A 19,976-nucleotide genomic window follows, 5' to 3' on the forward strand; every position below is an offset into this window, starting at 1 on the left:
AGAATATGTATTGTGTAAAGAGGAACCCCCTCTCCAGTTACTATACAACATATTGCTTCAAGTTGACCATGGAACAGGTGTCTTCCAACTAAATGGAAATCAATTGAGCAAAAGAACCAGAAACTATTAGTGTAGATGGGAAACCACAGATAGATAATGACTTGCTGAAACTTAAACCATGTTCTTTCCCACAAAATAGACCTCAGATGAAAGAAAAGCTTGAACAGGGAGCTTGCCTGTTCCCAGAGAAATGTTACAGGCCCTAGTTTGACAGGATTAAATATTTTCATAAATTGACAAAACCAACTGTGCCAATCTGAGAAATTCATTGCTAACTTGAGGATTAACACGTGACACAGTCATAAAAAACTATTATTTTATTATCAAGTAATAATCAAGTACAATGGATACCATCATAGTTTAAAGTAGACACAACAATACTTCTCTCAGGCAAAGTCTTTTTTTTTTTTTTGCATGTTTTTTTTTTTTTCGAGACAGGGTTTCTCAGTATTGTTTTGGAGGCTGTCCTGGAACTTGCTCTGTAGACCAGGCTGGCCTCGAACTCACAGAGATCCGCCTGCCTCTGCCTCCCAAGTGCTGGGATTAAAGGCGTGCACCACCCACACCCGGCTTTGCCCCCATAGGACAAGGAGTCTCTGAGAAAGGGTGCCTTTCACCTCACCAACTGTCAGACTAACGGCTCCTTTCATGTGTACTCGGCCTCAGAATACTTAGCAGACGCTATCTCCCAGACAAAATGTGGTAATTTCCTAATTATGATTGGGGAAAATTGAACGAAGCACTGGACTTTGGCTCCAGGAGAAAACAAACTGGGGCAATTTCCAAAGAATCTTTAGTGAACAGAGGGCAGCAGAGGGGCTGGCTCAATGATCCCAGGGCCTAGGCCATTGCATATTGCCTCTCCACCCTGCTTTTTCCCAAGTCTCAGTGCTTGGAAGTAACATCAAGAAAGTACGCCGCTAGGTGGCTGCCAAATCCTGGACTACATTTCCCAGAGGGCTTTGCTCCCGGGCGTTTGCAACTGAATCGGGGTGTGTTTAGGAAAGAAGCCATAGTGGACCAGCTACTGGAGCATCAACCTCCACTGTGCTACGGCGGTGCTGAGATGGTTGTGTTCCTGGTGCTCCTCTGCCTTCCCTTCATCTTCTACCTGCTCAAGCCAAAATTCAGGTCTGTGCGAATGTATTGCTTTTTCTTGCCAGGTCTTTTTGAGAGGACAAGAATCTCCACTGAAGCTCATCCTTTCTTTTTTTCCTGAGAGAGAGTGAGAGTGAGAGAGAGAGAGACAGAGACAGAGACAGAGAGACAGAGAGAGACAGAGACAGAGAGACAGAGAGAGACAGAGACACACAGAGAGAGAGAGAGACAGAGACAGAGACAGAGACAGAGACAGACAGACCGACCACCGGTGGTAGTGTGAGAACCCCGGTCCCAGCATCCTGCTTTGCTCTTCTGGCCTACCTTTCCTCTAGCGCCACCGGCTTCTGGCTCAGGGGAAGCCCGAGAGCACGGCGGGCTTCAGACCCTAACGTGGAGTGCAACCCTCAACGCCATTTCCTCCACTTCCACGCTTAGAGCCAGCCTTTGTCTAGCTACTCGCTTTCAGTCCTTGAGGTACTACAGAAGACTGCACTTTTTGATCTCTGAACCCGACCGGAGTTGTATCTGTAGTCCCGCTGCGTGCTCTCTCAGCTGTTATTCGCTCCTCTGTCTGTGCAGGTGATAAAGCAGAGAATTGAAAGGGCAGGTTGCTTTCTTTTCCCTTCGGAGTGTGTGTGTTTGCCTGAATTAGAATCCTAGGGACCAGGAGAGGAAGGAACGAGTTTGGGCAAAATGATCTCTTGACCAGGTGTCAGATCAGCCCAAAGCTGGCCATATACCTCCCGAGAATCAGCCACGGGCTACACTAGGGACAGCCCACTGATTGGTTCTGAGTAAGTCACCAGAAGTGACGGTGGACCAATAATAAACGCCCCCTTCTTTCTGGCAGCATGGCCATAGTTACTATTGGATCTGAGGCTGTGCCCGATGACCCTGTAATTTCTTACCATAGTAAACGATTTGTTAAGCCCGGCTTCCTTCTCTTTTTTACCTTTCCTTCTCTCCCGTGTGGCCCCCTTCCATTTGTAGCTTTCCTTCTCTGACTACTCACGGCTCCCACAAGCAGTAGGCACACGTGGGCCTTGTACTCAGATGAAAACATGGATTTCTTTCTATCACCAGATCTTCATCTCCACATAGAATCTGAACAAAGACTTGAACCATAACTTTGTCCAGCGAGATGATTCTGAGAACAGTATGTTCTAAGGACTTTAGTATCCCCACTTGGAGCGAGTGGGAGTGGGGCCAGAGCTGGGCTTTCATAGTTGACTACATCTTTTTGTTTCTGCTGATTACAGAGAAAGAGCCAAGTACAGGTCCCCAGGATTTGTCAGTGTTGAAGCTCTGTGAGTAGTTTCAGTGGCTGCTCACAATTAGCAAGGTCGATGGAAAATGTTGAAATGCTCTTTCAAAACGCACTCTTAGTCAACAGATGCTTTCCTAAAGACTGTAGAGAAGAAGAATACATCTGAGGCTTGTGTTTGTGCTTCGTCCTTGTGGAAAGGCTGCAGAGCATACAGCATAGGACAAGAACTCCAATTAGACAAGATACAAATGTCACTCTTTCTGTTGTCATTATTATTCTATTATTAATGTGTGACTTTAGTAATCAGACCTGGGCTTTGCTCATGCCAAGTACATACTTTTACCCCAAACTAAGTCCCTAACCCTTGTCCCATTTTTTTAAAGGCATGCACCGCCACACTGATCCTTTATATATATAATTTATTTATTTTTATTTTATGTGCATTGGTTTTTTGCCTGCATTTATGTCTGAGTGAGGGTGCTGGGTCCCCTGGAAACTGGAGTTACAGATGGCTGTGAGCCACCATGTCTGTGTTGAGATTGAGCCTAAGTTCTTTGCAAGGGCAGTCAGTACTCTTAAACACTGAGCCATCTCTCTAGTCCCTGTCCCATTCTTAAATGTAATTTTTAAATGTGTGAATGTGTTATCTTTTTATTTTTAACCTAGATTCATAAGCTTATGATTTTACTCTTTGAATTGGATTTGCCATTCTCAAGATTATAAAATGCCATTTGTCACAGTTTGGCATGCAAAGATAAATTTTCTTCTGCTTGGTTGAGTCTTGTGATTTCCTAAGCCAAAAATGCCTGATGGGTAACTCAAACTGAAATTAGGGTGCAACCAATCATATATTCACCCAGGTCTTGTACTTTAGGGAACTTTCTCTGTTTGTTTTAGTTTTTTGAGACAGCACTATATCACCCTGACTGTTCTGGAATTCTCAAATTCATAGAGATTCCTCTGACTCCCAAGTGCTGGGATCAAACACATGTGTCACTGTGCCCAGTCAGATCTAACTTTTGTCTTTAAAATGCTATCACTTTTTATCCTTAAACAAGAGCATAAAGTTTTTGTTTGTTTTCCTTTTTGAGATAGTTGCTTAGTAGCCTGGGCTGGCCTTGGACGTGATTCTTCTATCTCCTAAGTGGTAAGATTATGCATGGCTTAGGAGCAGAAGACTGTCTTCTTTTTCATTTTTTTAACATTTATTTATTTTGTGTATATACTTATTGTATATTGGGATGGGTGTATATTGTGTACCATGGTGTACATGTGGAGATCAGAGAATGACTTCCAGGAGTCAACTCTCACTTTCTATCATGTGGGTCCTGAATATTGAACTGAGGCAAGCATATTTCGCTGGCCTTTTCAACTTAAGCTTATAAAAGAATAACATTGAAGACATGAAAGCAAACTCAACCTTGGCATTGGAAGGCAGGTGAAGTTGCAGGAGCTCTCAGCAGGAATGGATAATGATGAACTGATATGGTTTTACTGTGTCTCTAGGAAGATGCTGTCCAGTGGGGTGTGTACATCTAAAGTCCAGCTTCACGGGAAGGTAGTCATAGTCACTGGTGCTAACACAGGCATTGGGAAGGAGACTGCTAAAGACCTGGCCCAGAGAGGCAAGTACACCTGCTCTCAGCTCGCCCCTGCTGATTTTTTACCCCTCACAGTGGTGATCAAATTCATTGTTTCTTCCCAGATTTGGAATGTCAGAACACCCCAAACAACTCGTTAATTTCCTATTATAGTCTGAGTCTATATGATGCTCTACATAAAGTGGGCACTTAACAAAAAAACTTAAAAAATAACACATGTCATTTCAAGTTTTTCTTTGCTCATTTGCTTCAGATACCACTGTTGTGAAGTAAGGAATAAGACTTCCCGTTTTTGTAAGATATCTGGAACATTCAGCATCTGTTCAGTCTCTCAAACCACTTAAAAATAGAGTTGTCATTTTTTCCTTCATTTGGTTGACAGGAGCCCGTGTATATTTAGCTTGCCGGGATGTGCAAAAGGGGGAATTGGTGGCTAAAGAGATCCAAGCCACCACAGGGAACAATCAGGTCTTGGTAAGGAAACTGGACCTCGCTGATACCAAGTCTATTCGAGCCTTTGCCAAAGACTTCTTAGCTGGTAAGTGGAGACAAAGACTAAATGTATTAATGATCATTGCAACATAATTTTATTTATGTCATTATGATGATCAAAGGGACATCTTCAAGATACAAAACCAAAGAGAGAACCTATCTTAGTTATTTTTCTGTTGCCATGATGAGACACCATGACTAAGGCAACTTATAAAAGTTCACAGTTCCAGAAGGCTACAAGCTATGACCATCATAGCCAGGGACATGCAGCAGGTAGGCAGGCATGGCGCTGGAGCAGTAGCTGAGAGATCACATCCTGATCTGTAACCACAGGAAGAAATAGCTAATTGGGAATGATATGGGCTTTTGAAACCTCAAAACCCCAGTAACACACCTTCTCCAACAAGACCGCACCTCCTAATCCTTCCCAAAGAGTTTCACCAACTAGAGATGAAGTATTAATATATATGAGCCTGTGGGGGCCATTTTTATTCAAACCACCACAGAGTCCCAAACCCACAACAGTGAACAAGAGCTAAAGTCAAAATTGTAGCAGGAACATCAGAACTCAATACGGGCTGGACTTGGTAGGGTCTGTCATAAACATCCATGCTGGGATAGGAAAGTGATGAGGTTCAGGCCTTTGAAAGCTGGAGTTTTATAAAAGGTTGAGATTTATAGAGAGCCATTTGGTCCGTGGTATAAGAACTCAAAAGAAAAGCAAATCCCTGGCCCCACCTCAGGGCCATAATAAAAAAGCTTACCCTTTCTTGGTATATTGGATACTTTTCTCTTGTTGTGATAAGCTACCATGACCAAGTCAACTTATAAAAAAGAAGCATTTAATTGGGTTTATAGTTCCAGAAGGTTAGAGTCCATGATGGCAGAGCAAAGGCGTGGCAGCAAGAGCAGCTGAGAACTCACATCTTGAACTGCAGGCAGGACAGCGGGTGTCCTGGGAATGGCACGAGGCGTTTGAAACCTCAAAAACCTGTCCCCAATGGCATATTTCCTCCAGCAAGGCCACACTACCTCATTCTCTTCAAAAAGCTACCAACTAGGGACCAAGTATTCAAATGCCCAGGATTTATGGGGGCATCTCATTCAAACATACACTTAGGATCTGGAGAGATGTAGGAAGATCTGCAAGAAATTAGAATCCAAGCTATATCATGAAGTGGTTCTACTAAGTGTTGTGGCATCTTAATTTAAAAACCTGTGGGCCCTAGCCAGGCAGTGGTGGCACACACCTCTCAGCACTTGGGAGGCAGAGGCAGGTGGATCTCTGTGAGTTTGAGACCAGCCTGGTCTACAAGAGCTAGTTCCAGGACAGCCTCCAAAGCCACAGAGAAACCCTGTCTTGAAAAATCAAACCAAATCAAAACAAAACAAAAAACCTGTGGGCCCAGCAAGATGACTCAGCAGGTAAAGGTGCTTGCTGCCACGCCTGATGACCAGAGTTCAATCTTTAGGACCACATAGTGGAAGGAGAGAACTGACTCCCACAAGTTATCCTCTGACCTGCACACGTACTCCATGCCATGTTTCCTCTCTCTCACAGAAATAAACACAATGGCATTTTTTAGAAAACTGTGGTATTTCACCAAAAGTAGACCCAAGAGTACTATTCAGGGATGCCCCAGCCCCATCACCCAGGGATCTAGACTTAAGGAAAACAACTTCCACTTTTAGGAGTTTACAGTCATGAATTACAAATCATACAAGCAAATGAACCTACAAGAGAGAGGTGGCAAGTTTCTTTGGGCCAAATCCTAGACATATGAGTGCTTATGGGACATCCTTTCCCTGATGACTTCTACGTCTTTCTATTCAGCTTGGCAAGTCTTCCTGTTGGGAGAGGTGGATGGAACACTTCTCCAAGATAAGGAGTAAGGAGCTTTTGGAGAGCCTAGACATACTATTCTGTGGTGGAAAATGGAATTTTGCTATGTAGAAGTGTGTGAGATCAGCCCTAGTCTTACAATTAAAAAAAAAAAAAAAAGAAGTAACCTAAAGGGAATATGGGGAAAATATTGAAGTCTTGCATTCCTGCTTTCATTCTCCCTCTTTGGAGGCCTAGGCCTGGGTTGTGAGGACGATTTCTAAGATGTGAAAGCCATGGCTGTTTTCTCCCTGCTGCAGAGGAGAAGCACCTCCACATCCTAATCAACAATGCAGGAGTGATGATGTGTCCCTACTCCAAGACGGCAGATGGCTTTGAGATGCACATTGGAGTCAACCACTTGGGTGAGAAGTCTGTCCTCAGTCCAAAGCCAGAGGGAACCTAAAACTCTCTTGGGAAATTCGGGGGGTCAGATTGAACCCTCTCTGTGGCTCATTGGGGCTCAGGGCATGCATAGTAAATAGTTAACTGAGAGCTAACCAACCCTGAGGCCTGCTTCAAGTTCTGCCTACTACACACACACACACACACACACCTGTCTGTGTGGGTATATGCTATATGCATGTGTGTGTCTGCAGAGCTGAAAGAAGGCATCAGATTCCCTAGAGCTGGAGTTACAGGTGGTTGTGAGCCTCCACATATGAACCACTCCTGTCTTAACTACTGAACCATCTCTCCAAGTCCTCTCTCTACTTTTTTTTTTTTTTTTTTTTTTGAGACAGGGTTTCTCTGTGGCTTTGGAGGCTGTCCTGGAACTAGCTCTTGTGGACCAGGCTGGTCTTGAACTCACAGAGCTCCACCTGCCTCTGCCTCCCGAGTGCTGGGATTAAAGGCGTGTGCGACCACTGCCCAGCCTCTCTCTACCTTTTAAATCTGTAATTCAGATCTGGCTTCTGTTGGGGTATATTTGAACAACTTGATTAGACTGGGGGATGTTATGTGTTGCTTATCTTTATGGTCAGCATCAGGTAGAGGCCATGTGCTCTTTATGGTCATTTGTTTTGCACACAAGGTCTTGTTATGCTGCCCAGATTACTTTCCAACTCCTGATCTTTCTGCCTCAGCCTCCAGAGTGTGTGCCACTGTCTGCTCCCAGCTCTGTTGAAATGAAACAGGACTCATAGCCTTAGTACAGACCTGCCTTAGATAAGGGTGTCTTGTGTCTTTGTCTGTTTCTATTTCCTTAAATCCCCTGTGACATTGGGCTCTAATTTATAATGAAAAGCTGCAGTGCTGGGCCTGGTTCCTGAGTGCCTAGCTCACCTATCACAGCTGCTGTCACGGCTGCCTCCCATAGCTGAGCTCTGCTTGCCACTATGCTTCTTATCCCAGCACAGGCGCTGGACAACTCTGATCACCTACTTTCTCTCAACAGGTCACTTCCTCTTGACCTATTTGCTGCTAGAAAAACTGAAGGAATCGACCCCTTCAAGGATAGTCAATGTGTCCTCCTTGGCCCATCATCTGGGAAGGATCCATTTCCATAACCTGCAAGGCGAGAAGTTCTACAGTGCAGGTCTTGCCTATTGCCACAGCAAGTTAGCCAACATTCTATTCACTCAGGAACTGGCCAGGAGGCTGAAAGGTGAGCTTGGGAGGAGAGAGCAGTATGAGAGTCAGGAGTCAATGGGAAATAGTGAAAAGTCACAGAATGGGAACTGTTTTCCAGAGCCCATCTCCTGGACAGGCGCCCCTTCTATGAGTCTAACTGGGGATGGTTTTGCAAGTAGACCACATTGCCTGTTGGAGGTGGCTGGCTGGGGACAGGAAAATTCTGACTTTGAATCTGAAGACTTGGTCCCACTGCTTACTGCTGTATGACCTATAGCAAGTTACTGACATTTCCAAGATTTTGTCCCTCCTAGGTATAGTGAGGACTGCTTCATGGGTCACTGTCACAATCCATTCAGTCCTCACAAACAAGTCAGGGTTTTTTCACTTCTAAGTGATAAGTGAAATGGAACTTAATATCAAACATTAGTATGAAACTGGGATTGGTGGAGGGGGGCATCTCTCTAATAGTAAAAGGTCAACTAAAGAGCTGAAGAGATGATTAGCAGTTCAGAGTACTTTATTACTCTTATAAAGGACCCAGGATCAGCTCTCCATGGCCATGGGGTGGTTCAACCATCCAGGAGATCAAATACCTTCTTCTGACCTCCTTGGGGACCAGACACACATGTGATGTACATGCATGCAGGCAAAACACTCATATCGATAAAATAATTTTTTAAAAATAAGAGGGAAAATATGCTTCAGAAGGGGAATTTGTAGTTACAAGTAAACAGAGGTAGTTATCATTGTCTGCTGTGCATTTTTGTTTGTTTGTTTTTTTCCGAGACAGGATTTCTCTGTATTGTTTTGGAGCCTGTCCTGGAACTCGCTCGGTAGACCAGGCTTGGTCTCAAACTCACAGAGATCTACCTGCCTCTGCCTCCCGAGTGCTGAGATTAAAGGTGTGCGCCACCAACGCCCGGCATCTGCTGTGCATTTTTAAAAGACGATTTATTTATTTGTTGTGTACGCCTGAAGAGGGCACCAGATCTCATTACAGATGACTATGAGCCACCATGTGGTTACTGGGAATTGAACTCAGGACCTCTGGAAGAGCAACAGTGTTCCTAACCACTGAAACATCTCTCCAGCCCCTGCTATGCATTTCTAATAAAGAGAAAGGGAATCTAGAGTGGGCAGTGTTAAGGAGGTGAGCCAGACAGAATTCAAGCTCAAGGAATCAGGAGCTAGAGCTTCACTGTTGAAGCAGTAATCAAACCACATGGACAGATAGCCGCAAAGTTGCAAGATGAGACAAAGGGTAGTCAGCTCTGTCCCAATGCTGATTCTGTGCCTAGGGCAAGACATCCTTTATCAACTCAGGATGGGTAGGGAGAAATGATATCAAGAACTCAGGATGGGTAGGGAGAAATGATATTAAGAACTGCTAAGGGCTGTTAGGAAGTTAAGCTGACCCAGAGGTAGAGACATACATCCAGTGTGAGTTTTGTAAAAGCAGAGTATACAGTGAGGGAGCCCTTGCAGTTGTGATGATTAAGTGGACAATAGTGCGGGAGAGGATCCATCATCCATCCCACAGGCATGCATCCCATGTCCTAGTTAGGGTTTGGGGATGAAGTGCAGGACAAGACAGGTTCAGGTACTTCCTTGATTTGCCTTACATCAAAATGAGGAAGAGAGAATTTAATAAGTGTTACTTTAGTCAACACATGTAAAGTCACTCTAGTTATGTGTGGATAATACTCACTGTAAAGTTTAAACAGTTTAGACGTACACTAAAGACAAAAAGCATCCATTCATGCCCCATCCTTCAAATTACCACTGTCACTTTCGAGATTCCCCCATGAACGGCCTCACCCTCTTTAGAGAGTGGAGTGGGGATTGGAGGAGGGGCTGGAGGAGAATTGAAGGGGAGCAGGAGAGGGAGCTGGGTTTGACATGTGAAGCAAACTTGTTCCTAATTTAAATTAAATTAAAAAAAAAACCCAAATTACTACTGTCAGCAGCTGCCAGTCATTTTCCTCTGCATTTGCTTGTGTGTGTATCATACATGAGGAACTACAGTTCTAGCAGGATCTCAGCGGTCTTTGCATATAATGAATACAAATTTACCCCCATTCAAAGGAGCAGTTTGGGGTGTAGATTTATAAATGTTAGCATACAGCAGTTAAGAGCACTTGCTCCAAGTTCAGTCCCTGGGATCTTCTGGCGTCTTCATGCACCCACACACATGGCATACACACAGAGAGACACATATATATATACAAAATAAAATAGAAATAAATCCTTTTTAGAAGTGTGAACATCAGCTGAGCAGTGGCAGTGCATGCCTTTAATCCCAGCACTCAGGAGTCAGGCCAATCTTTTGAGTTTCCAGGATAGCCAGAGCATGGACATCGTAAAATTGTAAGATTGGAGTTTAGTGAGCCATGGGAATTCTGAGGTTTGGTGTTTGGGTAGAAAGTGATGACTGAGGACATCTAAAGAGTTAAGAACACTAGGACAGGATGGGGTCATGGAAGCCTAAGAGGGGGTTTGAGGATGCCAACAGTGTAAAGAACTGCTCTGAGGTTGGGCCCTAACGCTGCTGCCTTAGAGCAAGAAAAGCCTCTCTGGACCTGGCTTCTGAATCTGTACAACATGCATAAATCACAATGAGTAGTGCGTGTGATGTCACCACAAACGTGGGCTTTGTCTATGGGGTCATATGTGTCTTCACATGCCTTGCTTTGGCTAGTTGGTAACATCGTCTTATCTTCCTTCTTGACATGACCTGTCCCAGGCTCTGGAGTGACAACGTATTCTGTCCACCCTGGCACAGTCGATTCTAATTTGACTCGGCACTCGTCATTTATGAAATGGATGTGGCAACTTTTCTTCCTTTTCATCAAGACCCCTAAACAGGGAGCCCAGACGAGCCTGTACTGTGCCTTAACAGAAGGTCTCGAGAGCCTAAGTGGCAGTCACTTCAGGTATGAATGTATCTGTCTCTGAAAATGAGTTGTTATTGCTTAAGGGAAAAACTTGGGTTTGTTTGATATAGTACATGCTTTTGTATAAAGTGTGTTTCCCAGAGCTGGAGACATGGCTGTGTTAGCACAGGCTGCTCTTTCAGAGGTCCTGGGTTCTGTTCTCAGTACCTAGTCACAACTGTCATTAACTCTAGTTCCCAGAAATCTGACACTCTCTTCTGGCCACCAGAGGCACCAGGCATGGACATAGTGTACAGATGTTCAGACAGATAAACACTCATACATATAAAATAAAAATAGCAATAAAGTTTAAAAATTTAAGTACATTTCCTAAAATAGCTTTTGTCCTTTAACTCTAAGATTTTTCTTTTAATAGGAGAATTGGCCTGTTTGAATTTTTGAAGTACCTGCTAGGTTTGATTTTATTTTTATATCCTCTTTTATAGTAATGATAATGTTTTCTCTCTGTTTCTGTTCTCTTTCACTTTTTCTCTCTCTCATGTCAATCCTGTTTTCTTTCTTTTTTGGACCCCAACCTCTGTTTTGTTTTAATCTGTATTTCTCTATTATCTTCAAGATTGAAATAGATTCCCTTCTGTTTTGTTTTATTATTTTCTCTGTGCTGGGATGGAACCCAGGGCCTCTTCAATGTTAAGGCAAGTGTTCTGTCACTGCTATATCCCCTGTCCTGCTTTTGTTTTTCTGGTGTGTTGTATACATGTTAGTGTGGGTGAAGGTGCATGTGTGTCTGTACATGTGGGAACCAGGGGACAGGTGTCGCCTTTTGAAGGGGCTGGACACAGAAAGACAAGATTTCTCTTTAGCTTGAGACATGTCAAGGTAGACTAACTGGCCAGTGAATCCCAGGAACTCACCTGTCTTAATCTCCAGCCATGGAATTACATCTGGGCTTTTTTTTTTTTTTTAACGTGAGTCCTCATGCTTGCAAGGCATACGTACACTTGACCAACTAAGCCAACCCCCCAGTCCTATTTCCTATTTATTTATTTGTTTATTTATTTATTGAGACACGGTCTTGCTGTATAGCCCAAACTGGCCCCAAGCTCACAGTCTGCCTGCCTCTGCCTCAACTTTTACTGTGGAAAGTTTTGAACATATTCACAAGTAGAATAAATAGCATATTAATCCAGCTTCAGTTGTCAACAACCCACTGCCAAACCTGCCCCATCCCTAAGCTCAGCCTGTCACCATATTTTTAGTAAAAAATTTATGTGTCACATACGATCAAACTTATAAAATGTTTTACCTCTACTGTCAGGATATTGTTGAAATAACCTCCATTTTAGAGGAGAGTATTGGATTGGAAACACGAGTAAATGGATGACAAAAGTTAATAATGCCAGACTTCTGGAGCTCCAGAAATTGGTTCCACAGAGACATAGAAGCTGATCTATGCTTTAGTGGAAAAAGAAAAGAAAAAAAGCTTTTTTTTTTTTAAATGAATGAATAAGTAACCCAGTCAGATTCAGAGTTCCTGGTTTCAAATAATGACAACTGGAATGAAAAAGAAGCTTACACAAGAGAGGCCTGAGTTTTCAGTGGGTGCCTGATTGAGTGTGCGGCTGGAAGAGAATTGTCACCCAGTTTCACATGTGTGGCACTAGGAGGGTGATGAGAACATGCGGAGAAATGGACATGGGGAAAGAGTGCATGTGACTTGAAGATCCTGAATTCAAAGGCAGTGGCCATGACGTCTGGCTAAGAAGCCAGAAGGAAATGGGCTACAGTATTAAAGGGGAATGGCTTTACATCTGCAGGAAAGACCACAGGGCAGACTTGGAATGGTCAGTGGCCAGTCAGCTGTCTGACACACCCTCTGGGAACTGTTTTGGGAGGGTGGGAACACCAACTGTCTTGAGTCTTAGTTCCATTATTTCCCTTGCACTCTCTAAAGAGGACAAGTTGGTTAGGAGGTTAAGCTTGCTACTGCCACAAAATTGAAAATGAAATGGATATTCCGTTGAAGTGATTCTTGTCTACCCGAGACTATATGTGTCTAGTATATGGTATCTGCACACTACACTAGTAGAAAGGTATAACAGGTAGCTAGAAATGAGGATCTGAAGCTTAGGAACTATAGAAACTATAAAAGCACTGTACACTAGATAAATACATAGCTCTGTGCATTTGGATTTTTTTTTTTTAAAGACAGGGTCTCACTATTTAGCCTTGGCTGTCCTAAAATTTGCTGTGTAGATCAGGCTGACCTTGAGCAGAGTGCTGGGATTAAAAGTGGCATCACCATACTGGCCTCTTTTTATGTGTTTGTTTGTTTGTTTATTTTTGAGACATGGTCTCTTGTATCTCATGCTGACCTCAAACTCACTATATAGCTGAAGCTAGCCTTGAACTCCTAATCTTTCTGTCTCTAATTCCCTAATGCTTGGATTATAGGTGTGCACCAGCACATCTGGTTATTGAACTGACTTTTAAGGAATTTCTCATGCTGTGGATATTAATTTTACTTCATTTGGTCTCGCAGCAGTCATGTAGATGAGTATCTAGAAATGAACATAGAAATCTGCTCTGACAGAGGCCTGGGCTGTTTTAATGACTGTTCCCTCTGTCTGGTTTCACTAATCTACTTTCTGTCTCTAAGGATTTGCCCATTCTGGATGTTCTATATAAATGGAATCATATAACTAGAATCTTTGTGTCTTATTTCACTTACCATAATGTTTTCAAGTTTCATCCATGCCAAAACATATGTCATTATTTAATTACCTTTAATTATGAAGAATATTTTGTTGTATGGACGTAGCATCACATACCACACATAAAATGAACATACAATTCTGCTTTCTGGCTATTTAAATAATACTATAAACATTCATATAAGTATTATTTTATTATTATCATTTGCTTGCTTTCATTTTAGTTTTTGAGACAGGGCTGGCCTAGATAGAACTTGTGGCAGTAATCCTGTCTCAGCTTCCCAAGTTGCTGGAATTACAGGTATGAGTTACAATGTGCCAGCTCTGTTTTTTGGTTTTATGTTTGTTTTTGGCTGGCCTTGAAATTATGATTCTCATGCCTCTGCCTCCTGAATACTTGGATTAAAGACATACCACCACATAGACATCTACCAGACCCGTGTAGAAATTTTTGTATGAACATTTCTTATGGTTTGTAGTGGAATTTCTGAGCCATGGGACAACTTTGTGTTTAACTGCAGAGGACTACCAAGCTTTTCCAAAGTGGCTGTAGCATTTTGCATTTTCACTGGCAGTGTATGACCGTTCTGTTTCTTCACAGTCATGGACAACACTCGTCCCACCTCCTAGTCTTAGCCATGCGTGTGTATGAAGTAGAAGCTTGTCCTTTTCATTTCCCTGCTACAGTTGAGTTGAGCATCTTCGTGTGCTTTGTTCATTTGTGCATCCTTGTTGGTGAACTGTCTTTTTAATTCCTCTACCAACTTTTAACTTGGGTGTTTTCTTTGTATTGTTTGGTACAATAGATGTTTGCAAATGTATTTTCATATTCTGTGAATTATCATTTCACCTTTTTTTTAATGGTGTCCTTTGAAGCTCAAACACATTTAAGTGTGTGTGTGTGTGTGTGTGTGTGTGTGTGTGTGTGTGTGTGTGTGTGTTTTGCTGGGACTGACCCCAGAGCTTCAATCACTGAGCTATAACCCTAACCTAAGTGTTTAATTTTAATTTTGATTAAGTCCAATTTGTCATTTTTCTTTGCCATTTGGGCTTTTGGTGTGGTATCCAAGAATCATTTCCTTACCTAAGGTCACGGGAACATACTACTGTACTATATTTCCTTCTAACCATTTTACAGCTTTAGCATTACAGTGGGGGCTAAGATGCATTCAAGTTAATTTTTAATGTGCTACGATATAAAGGCCCATTTTAGTTACTTTCCTCCTTGCTGTGACCAAATAGCTGACTAAAGGGGAGAGGAGTACATATAGATGCCTAGTTCAGAGAGGCATGGCTAGGTCCTGGAGAACAACACAAATGCCTCATTTACCTGTGGCCAGCCTTGCAAGTTGAAAGAACTTCTGATTCTGTCTATACCAGTGCTGGGGAGGAAGTCTTGCTAGGTAAGGCTTGGACTATAACTTGGTGTCATGGGGAGGAAGTCAGCTGTCCTCAGAGGACAGCTAGTGGCAAACAAAGTTTAAATCTAAAGCAGAGTTTCTGAGTTGCAACACTTGCCCTTTCTTGTGGGAGGCTGCCCTGTGCACAGTAAGACCTTTGGTAACCCATCTTCCCCCTACTAGATGCTGGTAGATCCCCATCCATTGTGACATTACCAAGTTTCCTTGGGAGAGGGATATCACCCCTAATTGAGAACTACTGCCCTGCAGGACAAATCAGAGACAAAGGACAAGGAGAATCCCAGCATGAGTATGTACTAGAGGTGATAGGGCGGTTGCTCAGTTGGTAAACACTTTGGTTAGTCCAGAATTATTTTGCTCATGTTCCCACCAGCATTTCTTTCAGACTCAGAGGATAAAATGATTCTCATGTAACTAGCATATCTCATGCGGACCTAAGTTCATTCACCAGCACCCACAGAAAAGTCAAGCTCAGGGGAACACACCAGTAATCCCAGTGCTGGGAGGCAGAGACAGGAAGATCTTTGAGGCTTGCTGGCCAGCCAGTTTAGCTGAGTTGATAACTGCTAGTTCCAGTGAGAGACCCTGTCCTAAAAATAATGCAGCAGGTGATTGAAGAAGACATTGGACATCAAACACTGCTTTCCACATACACAAATATACACATGGCATGTACTACACACATGTACATATGAATGGTGTATACACACATACATACACATACGAAATGTACTAGATGCAGAGAATTTAAAACAAATAAAAGAATTGTCATTGAAAGAATTTTCTAGGTGGTACAGAATTTGTTTAGATATCTTTCCTGCAGTTATTGCAAGGCAGAGAAAGCATATGAAACCTTTCTGTGGCTTAACTATATCCCCAACACAATAGGAGTTCAAGCATGCCAGGCAATGCTCAACCACTGAACTAGGTTCCCCAACCTCTTTACTCATGTAACAATGCCTTCTGTAGCCACTGTGTGCAGCAGGATCTTAGCTCCCGCACACTGTCCAAGGCCTTGAAGAGTAGACCTTGCAGCCTCATTTGAAGCAGATGGAGCCGTGCAGATGTCAGGGAGGCACTGATCACATTGTAAAACAAAGTATTCTGATTAGAGATAGTATAGGGAGAAGGTAGAAATATTTTCTTGGGAGAAAGACTGAAGATTAGGTTGGATGTGGTGGCATATGCCTATAATCCCAGCATTTCAAGGCAGGGTTTACAGGCAGAAAGATCATGAGTTTGAAGCCAGGCTGAGCCACAGAGGAAGTGTGCCAGGCCAGCCTGGACTACACATAGAGATGCCAACAAACAGAAAGATCAGAGAAGAATGGGACAGCACTGTCCCTGTGAAGTACTGGGGGCCTGTGAACACTAGACTGTTTTCCTGTCATATTCTTTATACTAATCAAAAAGCAAATCCAATTTTTTTTTTGGTTTTTTTGAGACAGGGTTTGTTTGTGTAGTTCTGGATGTCCTGGAACTAGCTCTGTAGACTAGAACTCAGAGATCCACCTGCCTCTGCCTCTGCCTCTCGAGTGCTGGGATTAAAGACATGTGCCACCATCACCCAGCACAAATTCCATTCTTAACCCTCAGTTCAAATGTCTGTTTCCCTTCCAGTGATTGCCACTTGGCATGGGTCTCTAGCCAAGGTCGTAATGAGACAATAGCCAGGCGGCTGTGGGATGTCAGCTGTGACCTGCTGGGCCTCCCTTTGGATTGGTAAGTGGTGGTTTGGACTCAAAAGAAGATGGATGAGATGATGATTGTCCTTCAAAGTGGCCAAAACCTTGAGCACAAATTGCAGAACTTGGAGCCTTGCCTGCTTGGTGTCTATCCAGTTAAATCCCAGTACTTTGCGGGGTGCCTCTCAACACCTTAAGTTTGTACCAACTTACTTTGTTCCTGCTCCTGCCAACATTTCTAGTGGTTTCTGGACTAAGATAGAGGACCCTCATATGACCTCTGCAGCTCCTGTTTTCTTTTGGAAAGCTACTCCTAGGAAAACGGAAGCCCTGGAAGGATTGGTGCATGGCAATGTGGATTAGATGTAGCTCCTCCCAACCAACTAAGCTTTCCTTGAAGAGCTCCTTTGCAACCTCAGTGGAACCCCAGAAGTTCTGGCTCAAGAGCAGGCCTTTGTGGCCCCCAACGTCTGGATACTGAGAGGAAAGTCTTCACTAAATCTGTCAGTCTGAAGTGTTTGCTACTGAAACACTTTCCCATGTCCAGACCAAAGACAAGCTTCATTCTCTAAGAAGGGCAGAAATAAAAATAAAGCTAAACTGTCATTTTCCTGTTTCTCAGCCCAGTGAGGAGGTAATGAAGCATTATAAAAAGCTGGGTCACTTGGCTTCAGTTACTGGCCCCAGACCTCTTTTCTGTGCCTTTGTTTCTCCTAGGAAATGAGAAAAGGCCTTTTCATTGTCACTGTGTTGATCTCTGTGTATCTTCTTGTGTATTCATGTAGTTGGGAGTGTTTCCACAAAATTCACAGCAGCCATAAAGGAAAAGTCCTAAATGAGACCATAGTTTAGACAAATGACCAGAGATGAAGCAAACCAGGTGGAGTCTTTGATATTCAAGAGTCTGGCTGCAAAGAGAGGGGGACACTGCACAGGTGTAATCTGTCACTGAGAAGCAGAGATGCAGCAAGGAGAGGGAGACACTGTACATGTGCAATTGGTCACTGAGAGCAGACACACAGCAAAGAGAGGGAGACGCTATACATGTATAATCGGCTACTGAGAATCAGAGACACAGCAAAGAGGAGACACTGTACATGTGTAATCGGTCATTGAGAAGTACAGATGTAGCAAAGAGGAGACACTGTACAGGTGTAATCGGTCATTGAGAAGTACAGATGCAGCAGGGAAGAAGGTTTTAAAAAGAAAAATCCTGGGAGGTAATATGTGATAGGAAGGGATCAGTTAAGAATCTAAAAAATAAAAGAAAATTTAAAAACCTGAAAAACAGTAATAGACAGCTATAGAAAGCCACACTATTGAACTGTGTGTGGGGGGAGGGTGAAGAAAAAGTTCAAAGCACAAGAGTAAAAAATTAACAAGTCTTTATTTAGAAAATTTATCCTAAGGACTGACACTGGTTATTACAGTCAACTTCATAATCTTTCAGAGCACTTCCTTACATTAGCTTAACAATATTAAGATGTGTGTGGGGGGTGTTGGGATGGCTTAGCACTAGCTGCTGTTCCAGAAGATCCTGGTTCAAGTCCTAGGACCTACGTGGCAGCTCACAATCACCTGTAACCTCATTCCTAGAGGATCCAACTCCCTTGTCTGCCTCCATGGGCACAGATGTCAGTGCACAGATGCACATGCATCACACACAAATCATTTTGTTTAAAAAGATGTCAACTTCAGGGATGGAGGTGAGTGTTTAAAAAGATGTCAACTTCAGGAATGGAGGTGAGTGTTTTTCTGGCACGTGTGAGGCAAACGAAAGTAGAGATGGTTTCAAGTGACTAAGATTCTGTGCTTTTTCTGGAGAGCTTTTATCAGCAAAGGGGGTCAGGATTCCTCATGTCCCATCATTTGCTTGGAGGATGTTGCTCTAAGAGAGTTTGCTATTTTCTTGGGCTGACAATTTATATTTTAATCTGAATAGGTAAGGCTGATAGGACTACAATCTTAAACTTCTAGTATTTGTAAATTAATAATTTTGATGGGCTTGTTCTGACCATTAAACTATATACTTAAAAGTGAGTTTATGGGGAAATTGGAAAACTGGATAATGCAGTGAATAACTGAATTAAATTTTTACTTAATTTATATTCAACTGTCAATGGAAATAAAGGTTCTTTTTAATCATTATGTTTTTAGTTTCAGATTATAACTGTAAGAATGAAACAAAAGTTTAGTTGTCATTTAAAGAAAACACTTCCTGTGGTTATGCAGCTATTTCCCTTCTAACGGATGATGTGTCTGAGAATCACTACAGTACAACCACCATCCACATGCCGGAATTTGGCTTGTGATCATCAGACTCCTCATCAAATCATCTATTTCCTTCTTACCTTTTATGCCACTGCCCTAAAGTCAGTTTCCACAGCTCTTGTCTTGGTCATGGCAGGCTCTCCTTATTTGTACCTCTCTATTTCTGTGACAGCATGTTGCTGAAGAGATGGCTGTTAGGATCACACAGCTCTCACAAGCATGACAGGCAGCTCACAACCACCTGAATAAAACTCCAGCTCCAGGTGTTCCAAAACCCTCTTCTGGATCCCACAGACCCTATACTTGCACTCATACATGTGCACGCACACTTAAATAAATATTTGAATTTTTATTTTTGAGGCAGGATTTCTCCGTAGCCGTGGCTGTCCCGTAACTCTGTAGACCAGGCTGATCTTGAACTCAGTGACCCACCTGCCTCTGCCTCCCAAGTGCTGGAATTAAAAGCATGTGACACCACTCCTGGCCCGTCTTTAACTTTCTAAGAAAAAGAAATACAAGACTTTGCACCACCACTAACAACCCTAGACTTTGTTATCTCTGTACAATGCATATTACATTTTATTTACTGAGTTCAATGGTCAATGAGTTAAACTAGTAAAACCCAGGGCTTCGAAGACAAAAATCACCAAAACATTCCCAGGAACCCGCTCCCCTACACAGCTAGGAAAATGGAATATAGGACTTTGCTTGTGCTAAGATTAGATGTGGTAAGACGGGTCTGCCTTCCACACCAGATCATAAATTACCCAAAGGCAGAGACAAAACCTATTTTGTTCAACATGTGACTTGGTCTTTGCACACTATCTATGCTTAACCTGTTGTGAGAACCCAGGACAGCCTAATGAACTACACTGGCGAAGCCCCTAGAAGCCCATTTTCCTCTTCTGAAAGCATGTGACAATCTCCCCAATATCAGTGTTTTATCATACGAGGGCAGGCGTGACTATGCTCACCTATCAAGGGTTAAGAGTGGACATATAATCGAAATCTGG

General features: G+C 42.9%; 1 protein-coding gene across 1 annotated transcript; it reads left to right on the forward strand.

Annotated features, from left to right (window-relative positions):
• The first annotated feature begins 706 nt into the window (after positions 1 to 706).
• Positions 707 to 18,840, forward strand: Rdh11 (retinol dehydrogenase 11). Its single transcript, XM_005072737.4, has 7 exons — positions 707 to 1,191; positions 3,935 to 4,053; positions 4,412 to 4,567; positions 6,664 to 6,768; positions 7,800 to 8,009; positions 10,722 to 10,911; positions 16,628 to 18,840. Exons 1-7 carry the CDS (start codon positions 1,127 to 1,129, stop codon positions 16,731 to 16,733), a joined length of 951 nt encoding a protein of 316 aa, XP_005072794.1. The 5' UTR covers positions 707 to 1,126; the 3' UTR covers positions 16,734 to 18,840.
• Positions 18,841 to 19,976: the final 1,136 nt, after the last annotated feature.

This window comes from Mesocricetus auratus, unplaced genomic scaffold (genome assembly GCF_017639785.1).
Source record: "Mesocricetus auratus isolate SY011 unplaced genomic scaffold, BCM_Maur_2.0 Super-Scaffold_15014, whole genome shotgun sequence".
Classification (NCBI taxonomy): domain Eukaryota; kingdom Metazoa; phylum Chordata; class Mammalia; order Rodentia; family Cricetidae; genus Mesocricetus; species Mesocricetus auratus.

Coding starts and splice junctions, on each gene's coding strand:
- Rdh11 (XM_005072737.4), top strand. CDS start 1,127: ATGGTTGTGTTCCTGGTGCTCCTCTGCCTTCCCTTCATCTTCTACCTG. Junction 6,769..7,799: donor CATTGGAGTCAACCACTTGG/GTGAGAAGTCTG, acceptor TTCTCTCAACAG/GTCACTTCCTCTTGACCTAT. Junction 10,912..16,627: donor CTAAGTGGCAGTCACTTCAG/GTATGAATGTAT, acceptor TTTCCCTTCCAG/TGATTGCCACTTGGCATGGG.